General features: G+C 45.5%; 1 protein-coding gene across 1 annotated transcript; it reads left to right on the forward strand.

Annotated features, from left to right (window-relative positions):
- Positions 1 to 14502: 14502 nt before the first annotated feature.
- Positions 14503 to 20252, forward strand: TIMCC (TIM double twin CX3C motif chaperone). The gene is made up of 3 exons (XM_003125051.7): positions 14503 to 14628; positions 15527 to 15667; positions 18742 to 20252. The coding sequence occupies exons 1-3, from the start codon at positions 14503 to 14505 to the stop codon at positions 18928 to 18930; spliced, it is 456 nt and encodes a 151-aa protein (XP_003125099.3). The 3' UTR covers positions 18931 to 20252.
- Positions 20253 to 21370: the final 1118 nt, after the last annotated feature.

Here is a 21370-nt window from a genome sequence, read left to right on the forward strand (position 1 = left end):
GAAAAGAATTTGGTAAAATTCAATACTCATTCTCGGGAAGGAGGGGGGAACTTTTCGCCAGCGAGGAAAACAGAACATTTTCCTTAACTTCATGCAGTTGATTTACCTTTAACCAAAGAAAACCTGAAGTGAATACTAGAAGCATTCCCACTAAAACCAGAGAGAAAACAAAGATACACTCTACCATAATCACTGTGCCTACGCCCTGACCAGTGCATTAAGACCAAAAAAAAAAGCACACAAAGAGAGCATCATTATTTTCCTTATTTATTAATCAGGCTCTGGTGTAGGCCGGCGGCTACAGCTCTGATTCGACCCTAGCCTAGGAGCGGCCCAAGAAACAGCAAAAAGACAAAAAAAAAAAAAAAAGAAAGAAAATCTCTAGACTACCTATACACCAATGACAGATTCTCCCCCAGATCCTCCAGAAAGAAACGCAGCCCTGCCAACACCTTGATTTAGCCCAGTGAGACCTGTGTCAAACGTCTGACCTCCAGAGCTGTAAGACAATAAGCGTGTGTTTTTGTGGTTTTGAGCCACTACATTTGTGGTAATTAGAGTAACAATAGAAAACAAATACAGGAAAGATTCAATATCATTTAAAAAATTAATAACCCCTAAATTATTATCTATAATTCAATGTAATCCCAATCAAAATAACAATGTTTCCTGAAACTTGATAAACTGATTCTGAAATTCCAACTGGAAGAGAAAATGTGTAACCATAGCCAAGACGGGAAAGAACAACAATGTGGGTAGACTTGCACTACCAACTATCAAATCGTCCTACAAACTATGGCAATAGTGGGATTAGTAAATCAATAGACAAGTAAAACAATGCAACTAAATAAAAGCATTGAAGTAGACTAGAGTATAAATGGAAACAGTGTATGACAAAGGAGCATTTCAAAATGGTAGAAAAAGAATGGCCAATTGAGTAGATGGTGTTGGATTATTTGCTTGGAGAAAAGGGAAGCTGCTACATTTCTACCTCACATCATACCCTGTAAGATAAATTTCTTTTTTGTCTTTTTATGGCCACACCAACGGCATATGGAGGTTCCTAGGCTAGGGGTCTAATCAGAACTGTAGCCACTGGCCTACGCCACAGCCACAGCAACGCCAGATCCAAGCCACGTCTGCTATCTACACCAAAGCTCACAGCAACACTGGCTCCTTAACCTGCAGTGCCAGGCCAGGGATTGAACCCGCAGCCTCATGGATCCTAGTAGGGTTTGTTAACCACTGAGCCACAATGGGAACTCCTAAGATAAATATTTTTCATTTAAAAGCTACAAAAGTATTAGAAGAAGTAGGTGAAAATATGTTTATGCCCTTGAGGTGAAGTAGACCTTCTTCAAGCAAAACACCAAATACAGGAGTTCCCACTGTGGCTCAGTGAGTTAAGAACCTGACATAGCGTCCGTGAGGATGCGGGTTCGATCCCTGGCTTCCCTCTGTGGGTTAAGGATCTGGTGATGACATGAGCTGTGGTATAGGTGGCAGACGCAGTTTGGATTCCTTGTTGCTGTAGCTGTGGTGTAGGCCAGCGGCTACAGCTCAAATTCGACTCCTAGCCTGGGAACCTCCATATACCATAGGTGTGGCCCTAAAAAAAAAAGAAAAGAAAAGAAACACATTCTACCTCAGCTCCTCTTCTAGACATCTTTTGCAAATTAACTCTTCCTTCACATATTCTTTTTGGCCACTTCCAAACATTTTTATTTTGGAATGAGGAGGTGCTGACTAAAGAGACAAATGAGGAGTTCCCATCGTGGTGCAGTGGTTAACAAATCCGACTAGGAACCATGAGGTTGCGGGTTCGGTCCCTGCCCTTGCTTAGTGGGTTGACGATCCGGCGTTGCCGTGAGCTGTGGTGTGGGTTGCAGACGCGGCTTGGATCCTGTGTTGCTGTGGCTCTGGCGTAGGCCAGTGGCTACAGCTCCGATTTGACCCCTAGCCTGGGAACCTCCATATGCCGCGGGAGCAGCCCAAGAAATAGCAAAAAGACAAAAAAATAAAAAATAAAGAGACAAATGAAATTGTTCCCAGTGGAATTATATTGACTTACCACCTTCATGAGCATTTCAAAAATGTTTTGTCATGGGAGTTCTCTGATGGCCTGGTGGGTTGAGCCTCCTGAGTTCTCACCGCTGTGACAATGGTTGCTGCTGTGCGGTGTAGGTTCAATCCCTGGCCCAGGAATTCCCACATACTGCCTGTGTGGCAAAAAAGAAAAAAAGTGCCAAAAAAACTTAAGAGAGAGCCTGAAATAAACATTGCAACTCTCATTTAAAAAATAAATGTTTTGGAGTTCCCGTCGTGGCTCAGTGGTTAACGAATCCGACTAGGAACCATGAGGTTGTGGGTTCAATCCCTGACCTTGCTCAGTGGGTTGAGGATCCGGCGTTGCTGTGAGCTGTGGTGTAGGTCACAGATGCGGCTGAGATCCCACATTGCTATGGCTTGGGCATAGGCCGGCGGCTACAGCTCTGATTAGACCCCTAGCCTGGGAACCTCCACATACCTCGGGAGCAGCCCCAGAAAGACAAAAAGACAAAAAAATAATAAATAAAATAAAAAATAAATGTTTTGTCATTGTCCTGGTAATATTGCTGTTTTGATCGCTACAATATTTTGGAGGCACTACTGGCACTTAGTGGGTGGCCCAGGGGTCTTACGTGCCACAAAATGCAGGACAGTGCCCTACAATGATGAACTGTCTTGTGTCCTGAGTGAGGTTTGAACGTCAAGCTAGATGTGTACGATGATGAAAAAACTTGAACATTTGACAAAATACTGAAAAGTAGAGAAGAACACACAATTTTACCTATTTCTACCTTTAAAACAATTCTGCAAATGTATTACTATATTTCAAGTTGTTACAAAACTTGCAAGTTTGGAGGGAACTTCCTTATTAACAAAGTTAGAGTGAGTCCATCAAATATGTTTCGTTGTCCTAAAAGTCACATGGCCAGGGCAGCGCTCCCGCATCGAGAATAAGCCCAAACCCCCTTCCCCTGTGCTACAGGCTGGCATGGTGGGATCCTGCGTGCCTCCTTGTCTCATTCCCCAACCCACTGGCCTCTCTCCCCACTTAGACTCTGCTTGTCCTGGAAGGCACCACGCCCTCCCTACCTCAGTGTCCTAGGATGGGCTGTTCTGCTTTTCCACGTGTTTCCTGGCAGCCTCTCAGCATGGGTCACATCCTCTCAAAATTCAGATCTTGGTTCTGGGTCTCTCCTGACCTCCTCACCACCACCTCGGTTAAAACCCCTCCGTTATTCTCACTCCTAACCCTTCTACCTTTTCTGAATGGTCCATCTCCCAATCTACAATGATACACTTTTTTTTTTCCCCAGAACCTGAGGTATACAGAAGTTCCCGGGCCAGGGATGGAATGCGAGCTGCAACCTACCCCACAGCTGCGGCAATGGGATCTTTTCAATGGACTGAAACCATGCCACCGCAAAGACAACGCCAGATCCTCAACCTGCTCTGCCACAGTAGGAACTCCGACTCTTTCATTCTCTTGCCTGTATGCCCCCCCGCCGATGGACCCTTCAAGAGCCACATCTGTTTTGCTCACGTCTGTTAATCTCCTTGGTGCTCCCTTACTGAACATCTTCTGTTTCATCTGCTCCATCCTAATTTACTCTCAGACCCACCACCCTCTAACCTCAAATTCAATTTACATTCTCTGCACCTCCTGCAGAGTGTCCATAGCCATTTCTCTCCTCTAATAAAATGAAGCCTCCTTCCTGTTTCTCTGCTTTATCCGAAAGGCGAACAGTCCTCTCTGCTCCCACCCAGCCTGACCCGGAAACAGCTACCTCTATCCAGCGCCGGAAGTGACTAAAGAGTTCATCCCGCGCGTCTAGTGCAATCAAGTTTTAAGCCATACGGAGTTCCCGTCGTGACGCAGTGGTTAGTGAATCCGACTGGGAACCATGAGGTTGGGGGTTTGATCCCGGGCCTCGCTCAGTGGGTTAAGGATCTGGCGTTGCTGTAAGCTGTCGTGTAGGTCGCAGACGCAGCTCCATTCCCATGTTGCTGTGGCTGTGGCGTAGGCTGGCGGCTACAGCTCCGATTTGACTCCTAGCCTGGGAACCTCCACCTGCCACAGGTGTGGCCCTAGAAAAAAAAAAAAAAAAAGTTTAAGCCGTAAGGTTCTATTGGCATCTCTGGGCACCTGGAGGACGCCAAGGTGCAAGAGAGGGAGGGCCTGACTCTGAGCCACACAAACCAAGAGCTGGAGGGATGACACTGAGATGTCCTCTAGCTGCCAGCTCATCACTCCCACCCTCCTTAGGCACGTGGGAATCTTCAGAGGCAGAGATCCTCTCTCTTGGGTGAGGCAAAGTACATCCAATTTCATTATTCACAATAGTCATGTTTTTTAAATTTTCCAGGAACATTGAATTAACAAAAAAAAAACTGCTGTGCCCAGAGAAAAGACAGAGTTGGATCCCTGCCAGCCTCTGGTTCCAACATTTTTGTCAACTGATCAATATACAACCTTTGATAAATAAATAAACTATTTATTTACTACCAAAGATATGCCAGTCCCAAGCATGTGGTTATTTCGTGTACTCCTCAGAACAGCCCAGAAAGGTTTTGGAGAAATAAATAAGTAATCCAAGGTCTTTGAATATGCTCTTTAGGAACCAAAGTGGTTATAAGGGCACTGGGCACATACCCAGAGCCACTCCTCTCCCCAGCATGCCAGCGGTCTTAAACAACAAAGAATACAAGGCAGGACCAGTCCCATTTGACAGGCTTAACCTCTGATCACAAATCTGTCCTTCAAAGGAAAAGCTACTCCAATGTCTGTCCTTAATCATCCAAGTTCCACTTCACTGATGAGCTCAGAAGAATGAAAGGAAAAAGTCAGCCAAGGAGTTCCCGATATGGTTCAATCAGATCAGCAGCGTCTTTGGAGTGCTGGAACAGAGGTTCAATCCCCTGCCAGTGGGTTAAGGAGCCAGCATTGTCATAGCCGTGGCATAGGTCACAACTGTGACTGGGATCTGACCCCTGGGTCAGGAACTCCGTATGCCGGGGGGCAGCCCAAAATGAAAAAAAAAAAAAAAAAATCAGCCCAACCAAAAGCATCCTCAATATTAAAATAAATAACAATTATGGAACACCTCGTAGATCCTAATGTGTATATATGTGCATATACATATGTACATGGAGACGTTAATAACAGATCCTCTGATTATGATTAACTCCTGTAAACACATTATCAGGATGCCTCTTGGGCAGGACTGTGCATCCTCTGGCAAGCCCGTCAGAATAGAAGTCAAAGCTCCATCGTGTCCCTTTTCTTCAGCTCACCTGCTTTCCCAAAGCTACAGACAGAGGAAAGATAATTCTGTTAACCCTTAAAATGATTGACATGGTCAGGACAGCAGGAGACTGAATAGGAGGGTATTTACTTCAAGTCGAAGGAGGTGAGAAGCGGAGGGGGCGGGGAACACCGCTTTATGGCAATGAAATTCTTGGTACCAAAGATAGAGCGACTTACTGGCAAGGAGGCGCTGAGCTAGGATGGGTCATGTCCTGGAGAAGCAGCATGGCATTCTGTGATCCAAGAGGGAAGGAATGCCTTGCTCAGGAAGCCAGGTAAGGAGACGCTCTCATTAAAGCCGTGTGGGCAGAGCTGTGATTACAGACGAAATCAAGATGAAAACAAAAATCCACAGTGCCAGCTCCCTGCTGTGTGCCAGAACTTTCCCATGCTCCTTTTGTCCACTTAGTCTATCTGGGCAGTGATGTGGCCTTAAGGCTTTGTGGGGAAGAATAAAAAATTATAATTGTAAAGTGTTGCTGTTTTGAGTGACTTGCAGTATTACAAGAGCTGACCAGTTCTCACTCTCTCGCTCCTTAATTATGATGGGATGTTCTAACTTGAGAGGATATTTGTGTAACCGAGGGAGACATATTTATTGAGGAAAACATGGAAACTCTGTGTAAACATTCAGAAGAAAATTCTAATCATTTGTAATCCCATCACCCATATGTAACAAAGCTTAACATTTTATTGTGTAACTCACTAAACTTCTTTCTGTGGATATATACAGGTTTGGGTTTTTTTTTGTTTTTTTTTGTTTTTTTTTTCTTTTTGCCTTTTCTAGGGGTTCCCAGGCTAGGGGTCGAATCACAGCTGTTGCTGCTGGCCTATGCCAGAGCCACAGCAATGCAGGATCCGAGCCACATCTGCGACCTACACCACAGCTCACTGGCAATGCTGGATCCCTAACCCACTGAGCAAGGCCAGGGATCGAACTCTCAATCTCATGGTTCCTAGTCAGATTCGTTAACCACTGCGCCACGACGGGAACTCCTGTTTGTTTCTTATAAACATAAAATCATTCTGTACAGGCTCTTTTGTTACTTGATTTCTCAAGTAACTCGATCAATTCAATATAATCCATGTCAACAGAAACCACTCACACAGCACCTTCATGTCTTCAGGGTACTCCATTGTATAGTACTTTCACTAGGTTGTTTTGTTTTTTGTTGTTTTTTTTGGGGGGGGGTCTTTTTAGGGCTGCACCCACAGCATATGGAGGTTCCCAGGCTAGGGGTTGAATTGGAGCTGTAGCCACTGGCCCACACCACAGCCACAGCAACATGGGATCTGAGCCTTATCTGCAACCTACATCACAGCTCACAGCAACGCCCGACCCTTAACCCACTGAGCAAGGCCAGAGATCGAAAACCACAACCTCATGGTTCCTAGTCAGATTCATTTCTGCTGTGCCATGATGGGAACTCCTCCTTTCACTAGTTATTTAGCCAATTTTCTACAGTTATGTAATTAGTTGCTTCCAAAAATGGAAGGCTAAAATGAATTTATCACATCTGTAGTTGTATAATGATAAATTCATTTGAGTAATTTAAAAAATGAAAAAAAATGGAAGGCTATAAATGCTGTACTAAACATTCTTGTTCACATATCTTTCCAAACATGTCTGATTATTTCTCTAGGTTCCTCCCTGTAGAAAGATTATTGGGTCAAGGAGTTTTCATGTATTTATGCTTTTTGATATATATTGTCAAGTGTTCTTCCTTGCCCTATAGATAAGTTACATCATTTAAATCTCCACCACCATTGTATAAATGTTCCTTTTCCCCTCATCTTCACCTGCACTAGGTCTTATCCTGCTACCTAACAAGTTGAACCATGGTATAAAGAATAGTGATGCATTTTATTTTTGATTTCTTACATATATAGTGAAGCTGAATATTATTTTACATGTACATTAGTTTCCTAGGACTACTGTAACAAAGTATGACACATGGGGTGGCTTAAAACAACAGAAATGGAGTTCCCATCATGTGGTTAAGGAACCAAACTAGTATCTATGAGGATTTGGGATCAATCTCTGGCCTCACTCACTGAGTTAAGGATCTGCCATTGCCACAAGCTGTGGCATAGGTCACAGATGCAGCTAGGATCCAGTGTTGCAGTGGCTGTGGCGTAGGCCAGCAGCTGTAGCTCTGATTCAACCCTCAGCCCAGGAACTTCCATATGCCACAGATGAGGCCCTAAAAAGAAAAATAATACAAAAAAAATAAAAAGGCTCTTTTCTTTAAAAAAAAGAAAAGAAAAGAAACTCCTTTTCCTTTAAAAAGTTTATATGATGGAATTCCCACTGTGGTGCAATGGGATGGGTGGTGTCTTTGGAGGCATGGGACACAGGTTCGATCCCCAGCCTTGAGCAGTGGATTAAGGATCCAGCATCGCCACAGCTGAAGCTTAGTCACAACTGGGGCTCGGAACTGATCCCTGGCCCAGGAACTCCATATGCCACCGGGCCAGGGGGAAAAAGAGAAATCTCAAATGAAGCCAATTAAGCTTTATCTTGCCATGCTCCTTCCTTCCAGGCAGTCTTCCCAGCCTCCTTCACATCAATAAGCTGAGAAGAGGAAAACGCTGCCACAGGTCCCCAAAATTCAACCACTCTCCTCTCTAGAGGGAAAAACTGCCTTGGGGAAGGAGGCCTGCCCTGCTGCTCCTTCTATGGCCCGTCAGAATACTTCTGAGACACTGACCATGTAAATGGACAATGGCCAAGATTCTATTTTTATTTATTTATTTATTTTTTTACAAGAGCAGGTGCAACATATGAAAGTTCCCAGGCTAGGGGCCAAATCAGAGCAGCAGCTGCCAGCCTATACCTTGCCCTATAGATAAGTTACATCATTTAAATCTCCACAGCAATGCCAGATCCAAGCCATGTCTGCAACCTACACCACAGCTAATGGCAAGGCAGGATTGGATTCTTAACCCCCTGAGCGAGGCCAGGGATCAAACCTGAGTCCTCATGGCTACAGGTCAGTTTCGTTTTTGCTGAGCTACGACAGGAACTCTGACAATGGCCAAGATTTTAAAAATATAAAATAAAAAAGCAAAACTAAAATAAAAGGACAATGGCCAGACCATGTCTAAAAATGAAACTCTGACCCACAATCTGCAGCAAGCTGTCCGGGGAAATCAATCCCTTTATTGCCAATAAACAACCCAGGAAGCCACCCTGCTGGAAGTCAGATTTGTAGGAAGCCAGACTGCTATCTCCAGTGACAATCCAGGAGGGTAAACAGTAACTTCTACAATGATCAGCCCCAAATGACCAGAACTTGATCAATTTCTAAGCATCCCTAATTTTGGACAGCTTTTCTCAATTTTGTCCCCACTTCAAATTTAGGATAGCCTACAGAAAGCCAAATATGCACCCCTAACTAATCACACAGGATGCCCCGCTTCTATTTAGCCCACCAACGACTTCCCCAGGCCATCAGCTTCCTATTGGAGCATACCTGAAGCCTTCTCTTTTTTCCACTATCGAGTTTTCCAACTCCTTTGCCTGCCTTTGAGTCTCTGCCAAAACACAAGTCATGGCAGTTCCCACTGTGGCTCAGCAGTAATGGACACAACTAGCATTCATGAGGACAGGGGTTCGATCCCTGGCCTCGCTCAGTGGGTTAAGGATCCGGTGTTGCAGTGAGCTGTGGTGTAGGTCGAAGACACGGCTCAGATCCTACGTTGCTGTGGCTGTGCTGTAGGCAGGCAGCTGCAGCTCCAATTCAACCCCTAGTATGGGAATTTCCATATACCGCAGATGCAACCCTGAAAAAAAAAAATTGCTCTTTCAATTATCAGTTGGATGCATAGAGGTTCATCTGGAGCTCTTCAACCAAGGTTGGTCATAGCAGAGCTTCTGTCTGTCACTCATTGTTAACACGAAGTTTAAACAAGGTGGCAGCAATGAACAAACTTCACCTCCTCCTATCATCCCAGACCTCCAGGGCCCCTTTATCCCACCCTCATCAGAATATAAGAAAGAGTCTTGGTCTATCTAGTACTATTCTTTGTCTTTGACAGAGTGGCTGAAAGTATTTCAGTCGCTCTTGGGCCACCGCCAGGGTCTGAGCGCAGAGCATCACATGCAGGAGAGATGGGAAAGGGACCACGATTACATAACTGACCAACTAGGACCTTAAAAGGACCTTGTGAGTCAGCTAAGGCTGGGGCCAGACTAGATCTGGAATCGTGAAACCTCATTTCCTACTCCCATAGCACAAGGATAATAACACAAACAGGTACCAAAGCATCCTAAAATGAGATTAAACTAATTCCACTACAAAGGTTTCCAAAGCCAATTGAAGTCAGGAAGTGTTTTTCATAAATACTAGAGAACTATTCATTTCATATGCACCAACTAGCAAGGCTGCATTACTCAAGGACTCTTTTTCATTTTTTAAAAGTTTTATTGGGGTATAGTTCATTCACAATGTTGTGGTGATACTCAAAGACTTTTAAAAATTCATTTTATTTTTTTGGCCACGCCCACAGCATGCAGAAGCTCTTGGGCCAGGGATCAGACCTGCACCACAGCAGAGACAACACTGGATCCTTAACCTGCTAGGCCACCAGGGAACTCCTTAAATTCATTTTACATGATTAACTGAGCTCCCACAAGTAGGACTTGCTGCAGAGATTCAGTCTCACATTTCAGAAATAAGGGGAGAAAAGTGAGAAATTTCAGATTTTTATATAAAGAAGTAAGAATTTCTCCAAGGAATATGGAAACATAAAATATAAACATTGCCAGTCATGACTGATTTTCTACTTCATAGTCTGAAGTCAACTTATGCAGGTTGGAAGTGTAGCTCCACCAGTTCTAGCTTCTAAATATTCAAGCTTTGGCAAGTTGCTTCACCTCCTGAGGAGAAGAAAAGTGGGTAATAAAGTTCTCACCTCATAGGATTGTTGTGGGAATTAAATGAGATAATCCATAGAAAGCACTTAGAATCTGTCACATTAAGTAATGGCTGGGCATCTCCCTAATTCCAGAGGCTGTTGGTAGCCACCACTAGACTGGCTTGAAGTATAAAGGCTGTCTCAGACCCTCAACAGTGGTTTCCTAGAAGTTACCAGCACAGGATCTAGAGAGGGCCTGGAGTTCCCGTCGTGGCTCAGTGGTTAACAAATCCAACTAGGAACCATGAGGTTGCAGGTTCGATCCCTGGCCTTGCTCAGTGGGTTAAGGATCCAGCGTTGCTGTGAGCTGTGGTGTAGGTCGCAGACACGGCTAGGATCCCGCTTTGCTGTGGCTCTGGTGTGGGCCAGCGGCTACAGTTCCAATTCGACCCCTAGCCTGGGAACCTCCATATGCCATGGGAGCAACCCGATCGAGAGAGAGAGAGAGAGAGAGAGAGAGAGAGAGAGAGAGAGAGAAACGCGCCCGCGCCTGATGCTTTGGGTTTGACCACCCATTGCCTTCAAACCAGAGTTCTCCTGCCATCTAGTGTCCAATGGCAGCAAACACCGAAACTCCAAATCCAGGGCCCCTTTCCATGCATCCTCACTCATTAGTCTTCTTTTCTACTCCAGGCTCCAAGTCAGCAAACCCACTCGGCTTCCCCAAAGCTTTCAGCTCTTTCACACTCTTTTGTTCAGGCAGCTCCCTGTGCCTGGCATGGAATTCTTTTCACTCTCTTGTGTGCCAGGCAAAAACACCCAGTTGTCATATTTTCTAAGAAAGATATCCTGAGGCACTTGGACACCTCACTTCCTTCTCGCCAGCCCATGTCTCCCCCTATAGCATATTTATTCCAACACTGCCTGCCTGGCCCCTTCACCTTGACCGATGCTCCTGTCTAGACCCTCACCCCTAGCACAATGCCCCAGGCCTAGCATGCACCAGATACAGTTGACTTGTATCCAAGTGGTGCTGGGGGTGGGGGTGGGGGAGGGAGGATTGTTCTAGGACCCATACAAAGCCATACAAAGTCCTTAATGCTGATGCTCAAGTACCACAGTTGGTACTTCATATTCATGGATGCAGAACCCAGGGATACAGAGGGCAGACAGTATGTGTTTAATAAATGATTGCATTGGAGTTCCCTGGTGGCCTAGCCATTAGAGATTTGGCATTGTCACTGCTGTGGCTCCAGTTCAATCCCAGGCCTGGGAAGTTCCACAAGGCTTGGGTGCAGCCAAAAATAAAAATTAAAAATAAATAATAAATGAATGCATGGGATAGTAAACTTGGAGGTGTGGTGGGTGGGGCATCCCAGATAGAACTGTTCCAGGAGCTCAGAAATATCTCCCTGTTGCTGACCCAAAAATTTTCATTCTTGGTTGAATATCTGTAGCCCCTGCATTGCACTTTTGAGGCTATTGTTTTTTATTAGAAATAAATGCATAAGAGTTCCCGTCGTGGTGCAATGGTTAACGAATCCAACTACGAACCATGAGGTTGCAGGTTCAATCCCTGGCCTTGCTCAGTGGGTTAAGGATCCAGCGTTGCTGTGAGCTGTGGTGTAGGTCGCAGACACGGCTCGGATCCCGAGTTGCTGTGGCTCTGGTGTAGGCCGGCGGCTACAGCTCCGATTCGATCCCTAGCTCCGATTTGGAACCTCTGTATGCTGCAGGAAGCGGCCCTAGCAAAGGCGAAAAGACAAAAAAAAAGAAAAAAAGAAAGAAATGCATAAGCATACATCCACCAACAATCTAAAAATTTTGAAACAACACAACTTAGATTGAGACTTGAATCCATAGGCTGGGACTTTAACCCAGCCAAGACAGATTGGGACTCAAACGCATTGTCTTTTAATTAAAATCACACACCTGGTCTTAGGACTCACTACATTTCAGATTTTTTGTGTCTCACTGCAGAAGGAATTTAATGAGAGGCAAAGTGATAGGTAAGAAGTAGACTTATTGAGAGAGATAAACAAAGTGTGGGCGATCTCAGAAAATGTGAGAGTAGGAGTTCCCGTCGTGGCACAGTGGTTAACGAATCTGACTAGGAACCATGGGGTTGTGGGTTTGATCCCTGGCTTTGCTCAGTGGGTTAAGGATCTGGCGTTGCCATGAGCTGCAGTGTAGGTCACAGACGCGGCTCAGATCCAGCATTGCTGTGGCTCTGGTGTAGGCCGGCGGCTACAGCTCTGATTAGACCCCTAGCCTGGGAACCTCCATATGCCACGGGTGCAGCCCTAGAAAAGGCAGAAAGACGGGAAAAAAAAAAGTGAGAGGAGCTCCCTCTGTGGCCCAGTGGGTTAAGGACCCAGTGTTGCCCCCAGCTGTGGTGTAGGTCACAGCTGCAGCTTGGATTCGATCCCTAGCACAGGAATCTCCATATGCCTGGGGTGTGGAAGTAAGGGTGAGAGTGAGAGCTCAGCCCTGGGAGAAACACACTCAAGAGGTCCTAAAATATGGAGTAGCCAGTTTTTATTTCTTTTTTTTTTAGAAGCATGTAGAAATTCCCAGACCATGGATAGAACTTGCACCACAGGAGAGACTTGAGTTGTTGCAGTGACAACACTGGGTCCTTAACCTGCTGTGCCACAATGGAAGTCCTATGTAGTGAATTTTTATGGGCTGGGTAACTTCATAGGCTAATGAGTGGAAAGATTATTTCAACTATTAGGGGAAGAGGGGTGAGGATTTCCAGGAATTAGGCCACTGCCCACTTTTTGGCCTTTTATGGTGGGCCTTGGAACTATCATGTCACCTATGAGCATGTCATTTAGCAAGCCAGTGTATTACAATGACCGAATAATGAGGCTTAAGGTCCATTGGAAGTCGAATCATCCACCATCTTGGCCCTAGTTGGTTCCAATAGGTTCCTGCAATATCCTCAAGGGCTAGGCCATTCTCTCAAAGGTTATGCCTCATCCCCCTTTCCTCCTGTTTCAATTTCACTTCTAGATATTGACCCAAGAGAAATGGAAATCTATGCCTACAAAAGACTTGCTCAAGGATGTTCTTAGTCACCATTTTATTCAGAACAGCTGGGAGTTCCTTTTGGCTCAGCAGAAATTAATCCAACTAGTATCCATGAGGATGCAGGTTCAATCCCTGCCCTCGTTCAGTGGATCAGGGAGCTGGCATTGCTGTGAGTTGTGGTGTAGGCCCGCAGCTGTAGCTCTGATTTGACCCCTATCCTGGGAACTGCCACATGCTGCAGGTGCAACCCTAAAAATTTAAAAAAAAAAAAAAAAAAAAGCTAATAACTGGTAAAGACCCAAAAGTCCACCAACAGGGGAGTGGAAAAACAAATTGTAGTATGTCCATTCAACAGGATTCAGCAGCAAAAAAAGAACTGAAGATATGGTTCAATCTCAAAAGCACTCTTGGAGTTCCCATGATGGCTCAGCGGTTAACAAATCGACTAGGAACCATGATGCTGCGGGTTCAATCCCTGGCCTTGCTCAGTGGGTTAAAGATCTGGCGTTGCCATGAGCTGTGGTGTAGGTCGCAGATGTGACTCAGATCTGGCTTTGGCTGTGGCTGTGGTGTAGGTGGCAGCTATAGCTCTGATTGGACCCCTAGCCTGGGAACCTCCAGATGCTGCAGGTGCAGCCCCAGAAAAGACCAAAAAATAAAAAAAATAAAAAGCATTATGTTTAGGTGAAGAGGCCAGGCCCCCAAAAAGTACATATTAACGAGATATATATATATATATATATAATATTTTATATATATAAATTATTCTAGAAAGGGAAAATGTAATCCCTAGTGATAGAAAGCAGATCAGTGGCTGCCTGGGGTCAGGAGTGAGGGAATAGGGAGAGAATGGACAGAGGTTAGGAAAGGGCAAGATTTGCTAAAACTCATCAAGCTGTTTACACCTAAGACCTTCGCACTTACTATATGTTACTTACATTAAATATCTTTAAAGAATTTTAGTGGAAAGGGAGAGGGACAGAAGGCAGAGAAAGAGGAAATAACCTTCCCTGAGCTCTCGCAGAGGACAGAGGTGGGCGGGCAAAATGAAGAAGCCCAAACAACCGGGGGGGGGGGGGGGGGGGAAGCGTCGCTGACGCGTGGGGGCGGGGCCAGGGAGTGGGGCGGGAGCAGGCCTCCTGGCGTGCAGTTGCTCCTCTCTGGACGCTAGGCGGCGGCGTGGGCTCTTGGAAGGACGCGCCGCTGTGACCCGCGAAGCTGCGCGGAGCGGGCGGGCCGGTGCGCCTGAGTCCATGTGGGCGCCGGCGCGGCAGGGAGCAGCTGGGGTCGCCATGGCGGAGCTGCAGCAGCTCCGGGTGCAGGAGGCAGTGGACTCCATGGTGAAGAATCTGGAGAGAGAGAACATCCGGAAGATGCAGGTAGCCGGGCGGAGGCCGATCGAGGGGGGAGCCCCAGCGGTCCGGAACTCCTGGCCCCTTCCCGCAGCCGCTGCGCCATATCCAGCACCAGTGCCCTCCTCCCCGCACACCCGGGTCGCGATGTCCCTGGGGTCGTCGCGGCGTCCTCAGACAAAACCTCTGAAGCTTCGACTGAGCGGATGAAATCTGTGCGCTCTTGCCACGCGCAAGGCCGTTTGTCCCCTAGACCAGGCGGGGGGAGGGGTGTTCCGGGACCAGGGTTAAAAGTCTCTCGTGTGAGGCGTTCGGCCTCCCGCACCTCCCCCTTTTTCGCGGCCCCTTCTGCAGGTGAGCAGCCCGAGGCCGGAAAAAGAGCATGGCCAAAGGCGAAAGACCGGAAAGGCGAAAGCGCTAGGCCTTCTCAATGGCCAGGTCATGCCCGGTTCTGTTGCATCGAACCCGGCTCCACAGCTTATATGCTGTTCTGCTTTGATCCCCTAAATGTTTTGTGGCTGTTGGTCCTTCTTTCCTAACCGAATTGTGAGTTTCCCTTGTAAAGGTGACCCTGGAGTCAATTAGTAGACCAGTTGCCCCCTGGTGGGAGTAGGTTACTAGGTTGCTGACCTCTGAATCCTGTGATATAGGCTCCTCGTTTTCAGAACTTGGCTTTATCTGACCTTCGCCACCTTCCCTGTCCACTCAGCCTTCAATACCACAAGTGCCAATGAGTTAGCAGCAAGGAGGCGGTGAGGTACTCCACTGGGCACCAAGGATAATATTTCCATTCATGGTTTTAAGGCCCTGAAATCTGTTATAAGGAGAGGTACAGGTATAGACACTCCTGGCCTCTATTGCACTCCTTGGTCATCTCTGCCCTGGAGGCTTCCCTACCTAATCTCTCTCTGCCCTCCTTCCACAGGGCCTCATGTTCCGGTGCAGTGCTGGCTGCTGTGAGGACAGCCAGGCATCCATGCAGCAGGTGCATCAGTGCATCGAGCGCTGCCATGCACCTCTGGCTCAAGCCCAGGCCCTGGTCACCAGTGAGTTGGAGAAGTTCCAGGTGAGCAATATCCCAATCAGAGTACTCTAGCCCTTGAGGTTGCTCTTTTGCAGGAGATGACAAGCATTTGTTCAAAACTCTTGGCTTTAGTGCCTTGGCTCCGTGTTAACATTTGTGACAGTCCTATGACCATTAGACTTCACAGGGTTTTAAATTTTGGGAAAAAAAATTTTGGAAAAAGTCCTGGAGGTAGAGCACCACAAGAATTTTCCATAAAAGTAATGTAAAAGAGAGTTCATGACCAACAGGCTTATGCTTTTTTCCCCCATAGACACTAACTATGGCATGTATACTGTACAGTATGAAGCTTTTTAAAGCATAGTAATTCATTCTTACAATAGCAGAATCCCCAGAAAAGTGGAATAGGCCAGTCAAAAAGGTATGATTAGAGCAAGATCTTGCTATCGTTTTGTGGATTGACCCACCCAAATGCCCCTTTCTGCAGTGCGCAGAGGGCAGAGGGCAGCTCCTGTGTCAGTGAAGAGCAGTCATTTACATGAGGATCATTTACATGAGGCCTTTTTTTTTTTTTCTTTTGGTTGTGCCCAGGGCATATGGAAGTTCTCAGGCCAGGGAATCGTACCCACACCACAGCAGCAACCCAAGGCACAGCAGTAACAATGCCAGATCCTTTTTTTTTTTTTTTTTTTTTTCAGGGCCACACCTGAAGCATATGGAAGAAGTTCCTGGAGCTGGGGGTTGAATCAGAGCTGCAGTTCCCAGCCTATACCACAGCCACGACAACGTTGTGGGATCCAAACCACATCTTCGACTTACAGCTACAGCTCACGGCAACAATGGATCCTTTAACCTACTGGGCAAGGCCAAGGATCAAACCCGTGTCCTCATGGATACTAGTCAGGTTGGTTACCACTGAGCCATGATGGGAACTCCACAGTGCCAAATCCTTAACCTGATGGACCACCAAAGAACTTCAATTTATATGAAGCATTATTATTGTTGACTCGATGATGCCTGTCTCATAAGCCTCTCTTGAGGTTACTCAGAGACACCCGTATCCCTCTCCAGAGCAAAGGGTAGCGACAAGTTCATTTTATTGCCTTCAAGATACAGTTTTCTGGACCTTGGGGAAAGCAGGGCCTACCTCTGACCCAGTTTTTGATAGCCTGGGATTCTGTTAACATGGAAAAATTATCTCTAATGTGGTACATTTTTACATCTCATATAAAATTCTTCAAAATAACTGACACTATGAAAGCATAACTTCTCCAAGATCATGGAACGCTGGAGGGTTTCTTTGTGTTTGACACCTCATTTTACAGAGAGGGTCTTTCAAAATGTGAGTCTTGAATTACTATATAACTTTCTCCTTGCATTCACTACACAGTCCTCTCCGATCAGACTGACTCTTCCTCTGTGCCGGAACCACTCTTGCCACGTTCCTCCATGGGGCTGAGTCCAGGGGTCATTTCTCCTTATTTTACTCAGCCTACGTGCATCATTGACACAGTGGATTGCTCTCCTTCAGAAACTTTATCCACTTGGCCACCAGGATAGGATGCTTCACTCTCCTGGTTTTCTACCTCTCCCTGGCCCTCCTTTCCTGTTCTCGTTTACTGGGTTTTCCCCACTCCAACCTCTGAGGAGCATTAGAGTGCCCTTTTCCATCTAGTTCTCTAATCTCACAGCTATAACTACTGTCTAAAGGATGACAACTCGGAGCTCCTGTAGTTGGTCAGTGGTTAACGAATCTGACTAGCATCCATGAGGACGCAGGTTGGATCCCTAGCCTCGCTCAGTGGTTAAGGATCCGGTGTTGCCGTGAGCTGTGGTGTAGGTCGCAGATGCGGCTTGGATCCCAAGTTGCTGTGGCTCTGGCATAGGCCAGCAGCTGCACCTCCGATTCGACCCCTAGCCCTGGGAACCTCCATATGCCGTGGGTGCGGCCCTAAAAAGACAAAAGACAAAAAAAGAAAAAAACTAAAGGCTGACAACTCCTGCATTCATAGTTCTACACCAGTTTCACTTCTGATCTCCAGAGTCATATCCAGCTGTCACTTCAACATCTCTACTTACTTACTTTGTTTCTCCATCTTTTCCCACTGGAATATAATCAAGTGAAGGCCAGAATTTATCTCTTTTACTTATTGCTATATTCCCCAACATCAGAAGAGCCCCCGGCACATAGGAGATGTTCAATAAATCTTGTTCACTTGAGTGATTTTTTTTTTCTTTTTTTTTTTTTTTTTTTTTGTCTTTTGTCTCTCTTTGTTGTTGTTGTTGTTGTTGCTATTTCTTGGGCCGCTCCCGCGGCATATGGAGGTTCCCAGGCTAGGGGTTGAATCGGAGCTGTAGCCACCGGCCTACGCCAGAGCCACAGCAACTCGGGATCCGAGCCGCGTCTGCAACCTACACCACAGCTCACGGCAACGCCGGATCGTTAACCCACTGAGCAAGGGCAGGGACCGAACCCGCAACCTCATGGTTCCTAGTCGGATTCGTTAACCACTGCGCCACGATGGGAACTCCTTTTTTTTTTTTTTTTTTTTTTTTTAAGGGCTACACCTACGGTATATGGAAGTTCCCAGGCTAGGGGTCAAATCAGATCTGCAGCTGCTGGCCTACACCTATTCAACGTCAGATCTGAGATGCATCTGTGACCTACGCGGCAATTTGCAGCAACACCAGATTCTTAACTCACTGAGCAAGGCCAGGGATCGTCATGGATACTAGTCGGGTTCTTAACCCACTGAACCACAATGGGAACTCCAACTTGAGTGTTTTTCTATAGCGAGGACAGACCTTATAAAAATCAAGATGTTTGAAACTCTAATTGAGTAACAGTAGCCTCTAGTTACTTCCTGGAAGGAGCTTCTGTACAATTAATTCTGTCATTCATCTGCTTTCTAGTAATGCTTTGTCCAGGCCCTTACAGTGCCACCATCTGTTTCAGTCAGGACAGTCTTAGTTAATTGCATCATAGGGTCCCTTTAATCAAGGTAACACGTGTCAGGCCGAAATACAGCACAGGCACAGAGCCTGGCCCAGGATAAGCACTTGGCAAATAAAGATCAGTCTCTCAGGCTTCTCTACTTTTTCCCTTCTTGTCCCAGGACCGCCTGGCCCGGTGCACTTTGCACTGCAACGACAAAGCCAAAGATTCAATAGACGCAGGGAGTAAGGAGCTCCAGGTGAAGCGGCAGCTGGAGTGTTGTGTGACCAAGTGTGTGGATGACCACATGAACCTCATCCCAACCATGACCAAGAAGATGAAGGAGTCACTCTCGTCCATGGGGAAATAGAAGTCTGCTGTTGGCCATTGGGGCAGAGGGCAGGAATCTATTTAAAAAGAGGAATGGGGGTTTTGGGTCTTTTAAGCAAAGTTTATGAATGAAGAAAATTATGGATGGCAGCAAGTTTAAGGCCTCTGTCACTTGCCTCTGGATACTGGTTCCTTTGTGTTTCAGTCCTAGAAAGTGAAATGGAAAAAAAACTGGTGCTAAAATTTGGGTCAGGGTTTGCATGAGAGAGTTTCTGAGCCTCAGTTTCACGTGGCCAGTGCTTATCCTGGCAGTGGGGAGCCTCCCTTGTAGCAAACCAGAGCCCTCCGAGGTACCAGATTCTCTTAGTACCCAGGTACCAACAGGCTGGCAGTTTCCTCTAACCTGCCTGTGGTCCAGTGGAGTGTGAGAGGTGTTTCTGTTTATTGCCAGCCAACCTCCTGTTTACCAGAAGGATCAACACACATTGATCCAACACGCCATTTTCCACAAACTACAGTAAAACAAGATTCGCAAGGTCACCAGTTTAGGAGGTGGAAGGGGGCTTCCAGGGTTTTGTTTTGCTTGGTTTTCTTTTATACACAAGGGCATGAAGTTACCTTAAGACGTGGAGTTGGGAGCGGTAGTTTGGATAAGAACTTTGAAAGGGTCCTTGTGAGTATTCATTTCTGACCATTGAGATGTAGATGTGCCTTATTTAAAATGCTCACACATTTACATCTTTCAGCCTGAAGACCCTGCAGAAATATGAGAGGTGATGTCACACTGGTATGGGAAGCAAATCTTCCCTTTCACAGGTAGCCACGATGGGCCCTAAGGCTGCAGCAGAGGGACAGAACAATCTTACGATGACACTCACCCTTGAAGGGGATCTTGATTGTGCTGTATACTAGGACTTAGGCATGAACAGTGAAAGAGAAACTTTTATCTTCTTAATTAAGAGAGTTGTGAAGTACTGGATTTGGAAAAATCTGGTTTTCATAAAACAGATAGAATGAAAGCCTAAACCCAGTATTGCTTACTTTGCCACCTGAAATAACAAGGCTCTATTGAGACAATCCCTTGGCAACATGAAGGTCAAGGGAGAAAAAGCAACTCAGGGGCCAGCTGTGACTTCTTGGAAAAGAGGGACAGCCCCTCATTACCAAATACCAATTTTGTCAGGGCCTTTGGTTCCTGCCCCAGTTCTGGCACCTTATTGTTTTGATAAGGACCTTGTTGTCTTTTTACCAACTTATTACTTGAAATGATAATATAGCCTGTCTGTTCGCTGTTTCAAGACCGTGATATATTTTCCTAGTGGTTTGGTTTTAAAAATAAATAAGGTTTAACTTTTTCTTCCACATTGTATTTCTTTCCTTATATCTGGGCAGTGAATATATAACTTTTTCAGGATGTTTCTCTTTGTAATGTGTGAAATAAATTTAAGAGGTCCAGGGGAGTGAAAATTAGTTTTGTGTTATTGTTCAGATGCTTGTAAATGAGAAGAGTCTTTGAGGGCAGACTAGGGCACTACAAACTTAAGTCCTTTAGTGTAAAACAAACTATAAGGCTGAAAAAGAAATTCAATATTCATGTCAGGTCTCTAGCTTCAATTAAACACTAACAGCAAGAAGTGGAAAAGACCGATATCACTCCTCTAGAGAAAATGCAATGTCGAGGTTTTTGAGTAAGATATATGATAATTTTGTCTCTACTTATATATCTAAGAAATGAACTGAATCTTGTAGAACCATCCCTACTTAAAATCACCAATGCTTTCCCTTTTTTTAATTTTTGTTATAGTTTATTTACAATGTTCTGTCAGTTTCTGCTGCCCAGTTGTACAACCAATGCTTTTCCGTTTTGGCCTAAGTCTTCTATAATCCCTATTGTTCTTGATTCATAAATGTGGGCTGCTCCTCTTTTGGGAAACTTAACTAGGATCAAATCAGACCATTTTTTACACCTTTCGACTTGAAAATCAATATTTTAGAAATCATCTGTGTGCTGCTCTTCATACTTTATATAGAGGGGCAAGGTACAGTTAAGTGGGGTTTTGGAAGCATTGCAGGACTGTCCGTGGGGAATATACTTATGACCTCTAGATTAAAATTTTTGGAAACTGAGGCCCCCTCACTCTATTCCTTTGGTGCAGAGGTCGTTAACTGAGCTGTTACTAGAACCTTAGTTGTAGCATGACATCCTGTGGGAATACTAAAATACCACAGGTTCAACAGTGAAGCAAATACCTCAAAGCAAGTCACAAGATTTTTTTTTTCTTAGTGTGATTACCTATCATAGATCACCATAACGAATACAGTAATGAAAAAATTTGAAATACTGTAAGAATTATCAAAATGACACAGACACAAAGTGAACAAATGCTCTTGGGAAAATGGCGCTGGGAGATTTGCTGGACTCTGGGCTGCCTCAAACCTTCAATTTGCTAAATTAAAAAAAAAAAAAAACGAGTTCCCGA

This window comes from Sus scrofa, chromosome 3, assembly GCF_054392235.1.
Source record: "Sus scrofa isolate SSC_HxYL_T2T_F1_AM1 chromosome 3, Sscrofa_HxYL_maternal_Yorkshire_Landrace_v2.0, whole genome shotgun sequence".
NCBI lineage: Eukaryota > Metazoa > Chordata > Mammalia > Artiodactyla > Suidae > Sus > Sus scrofa.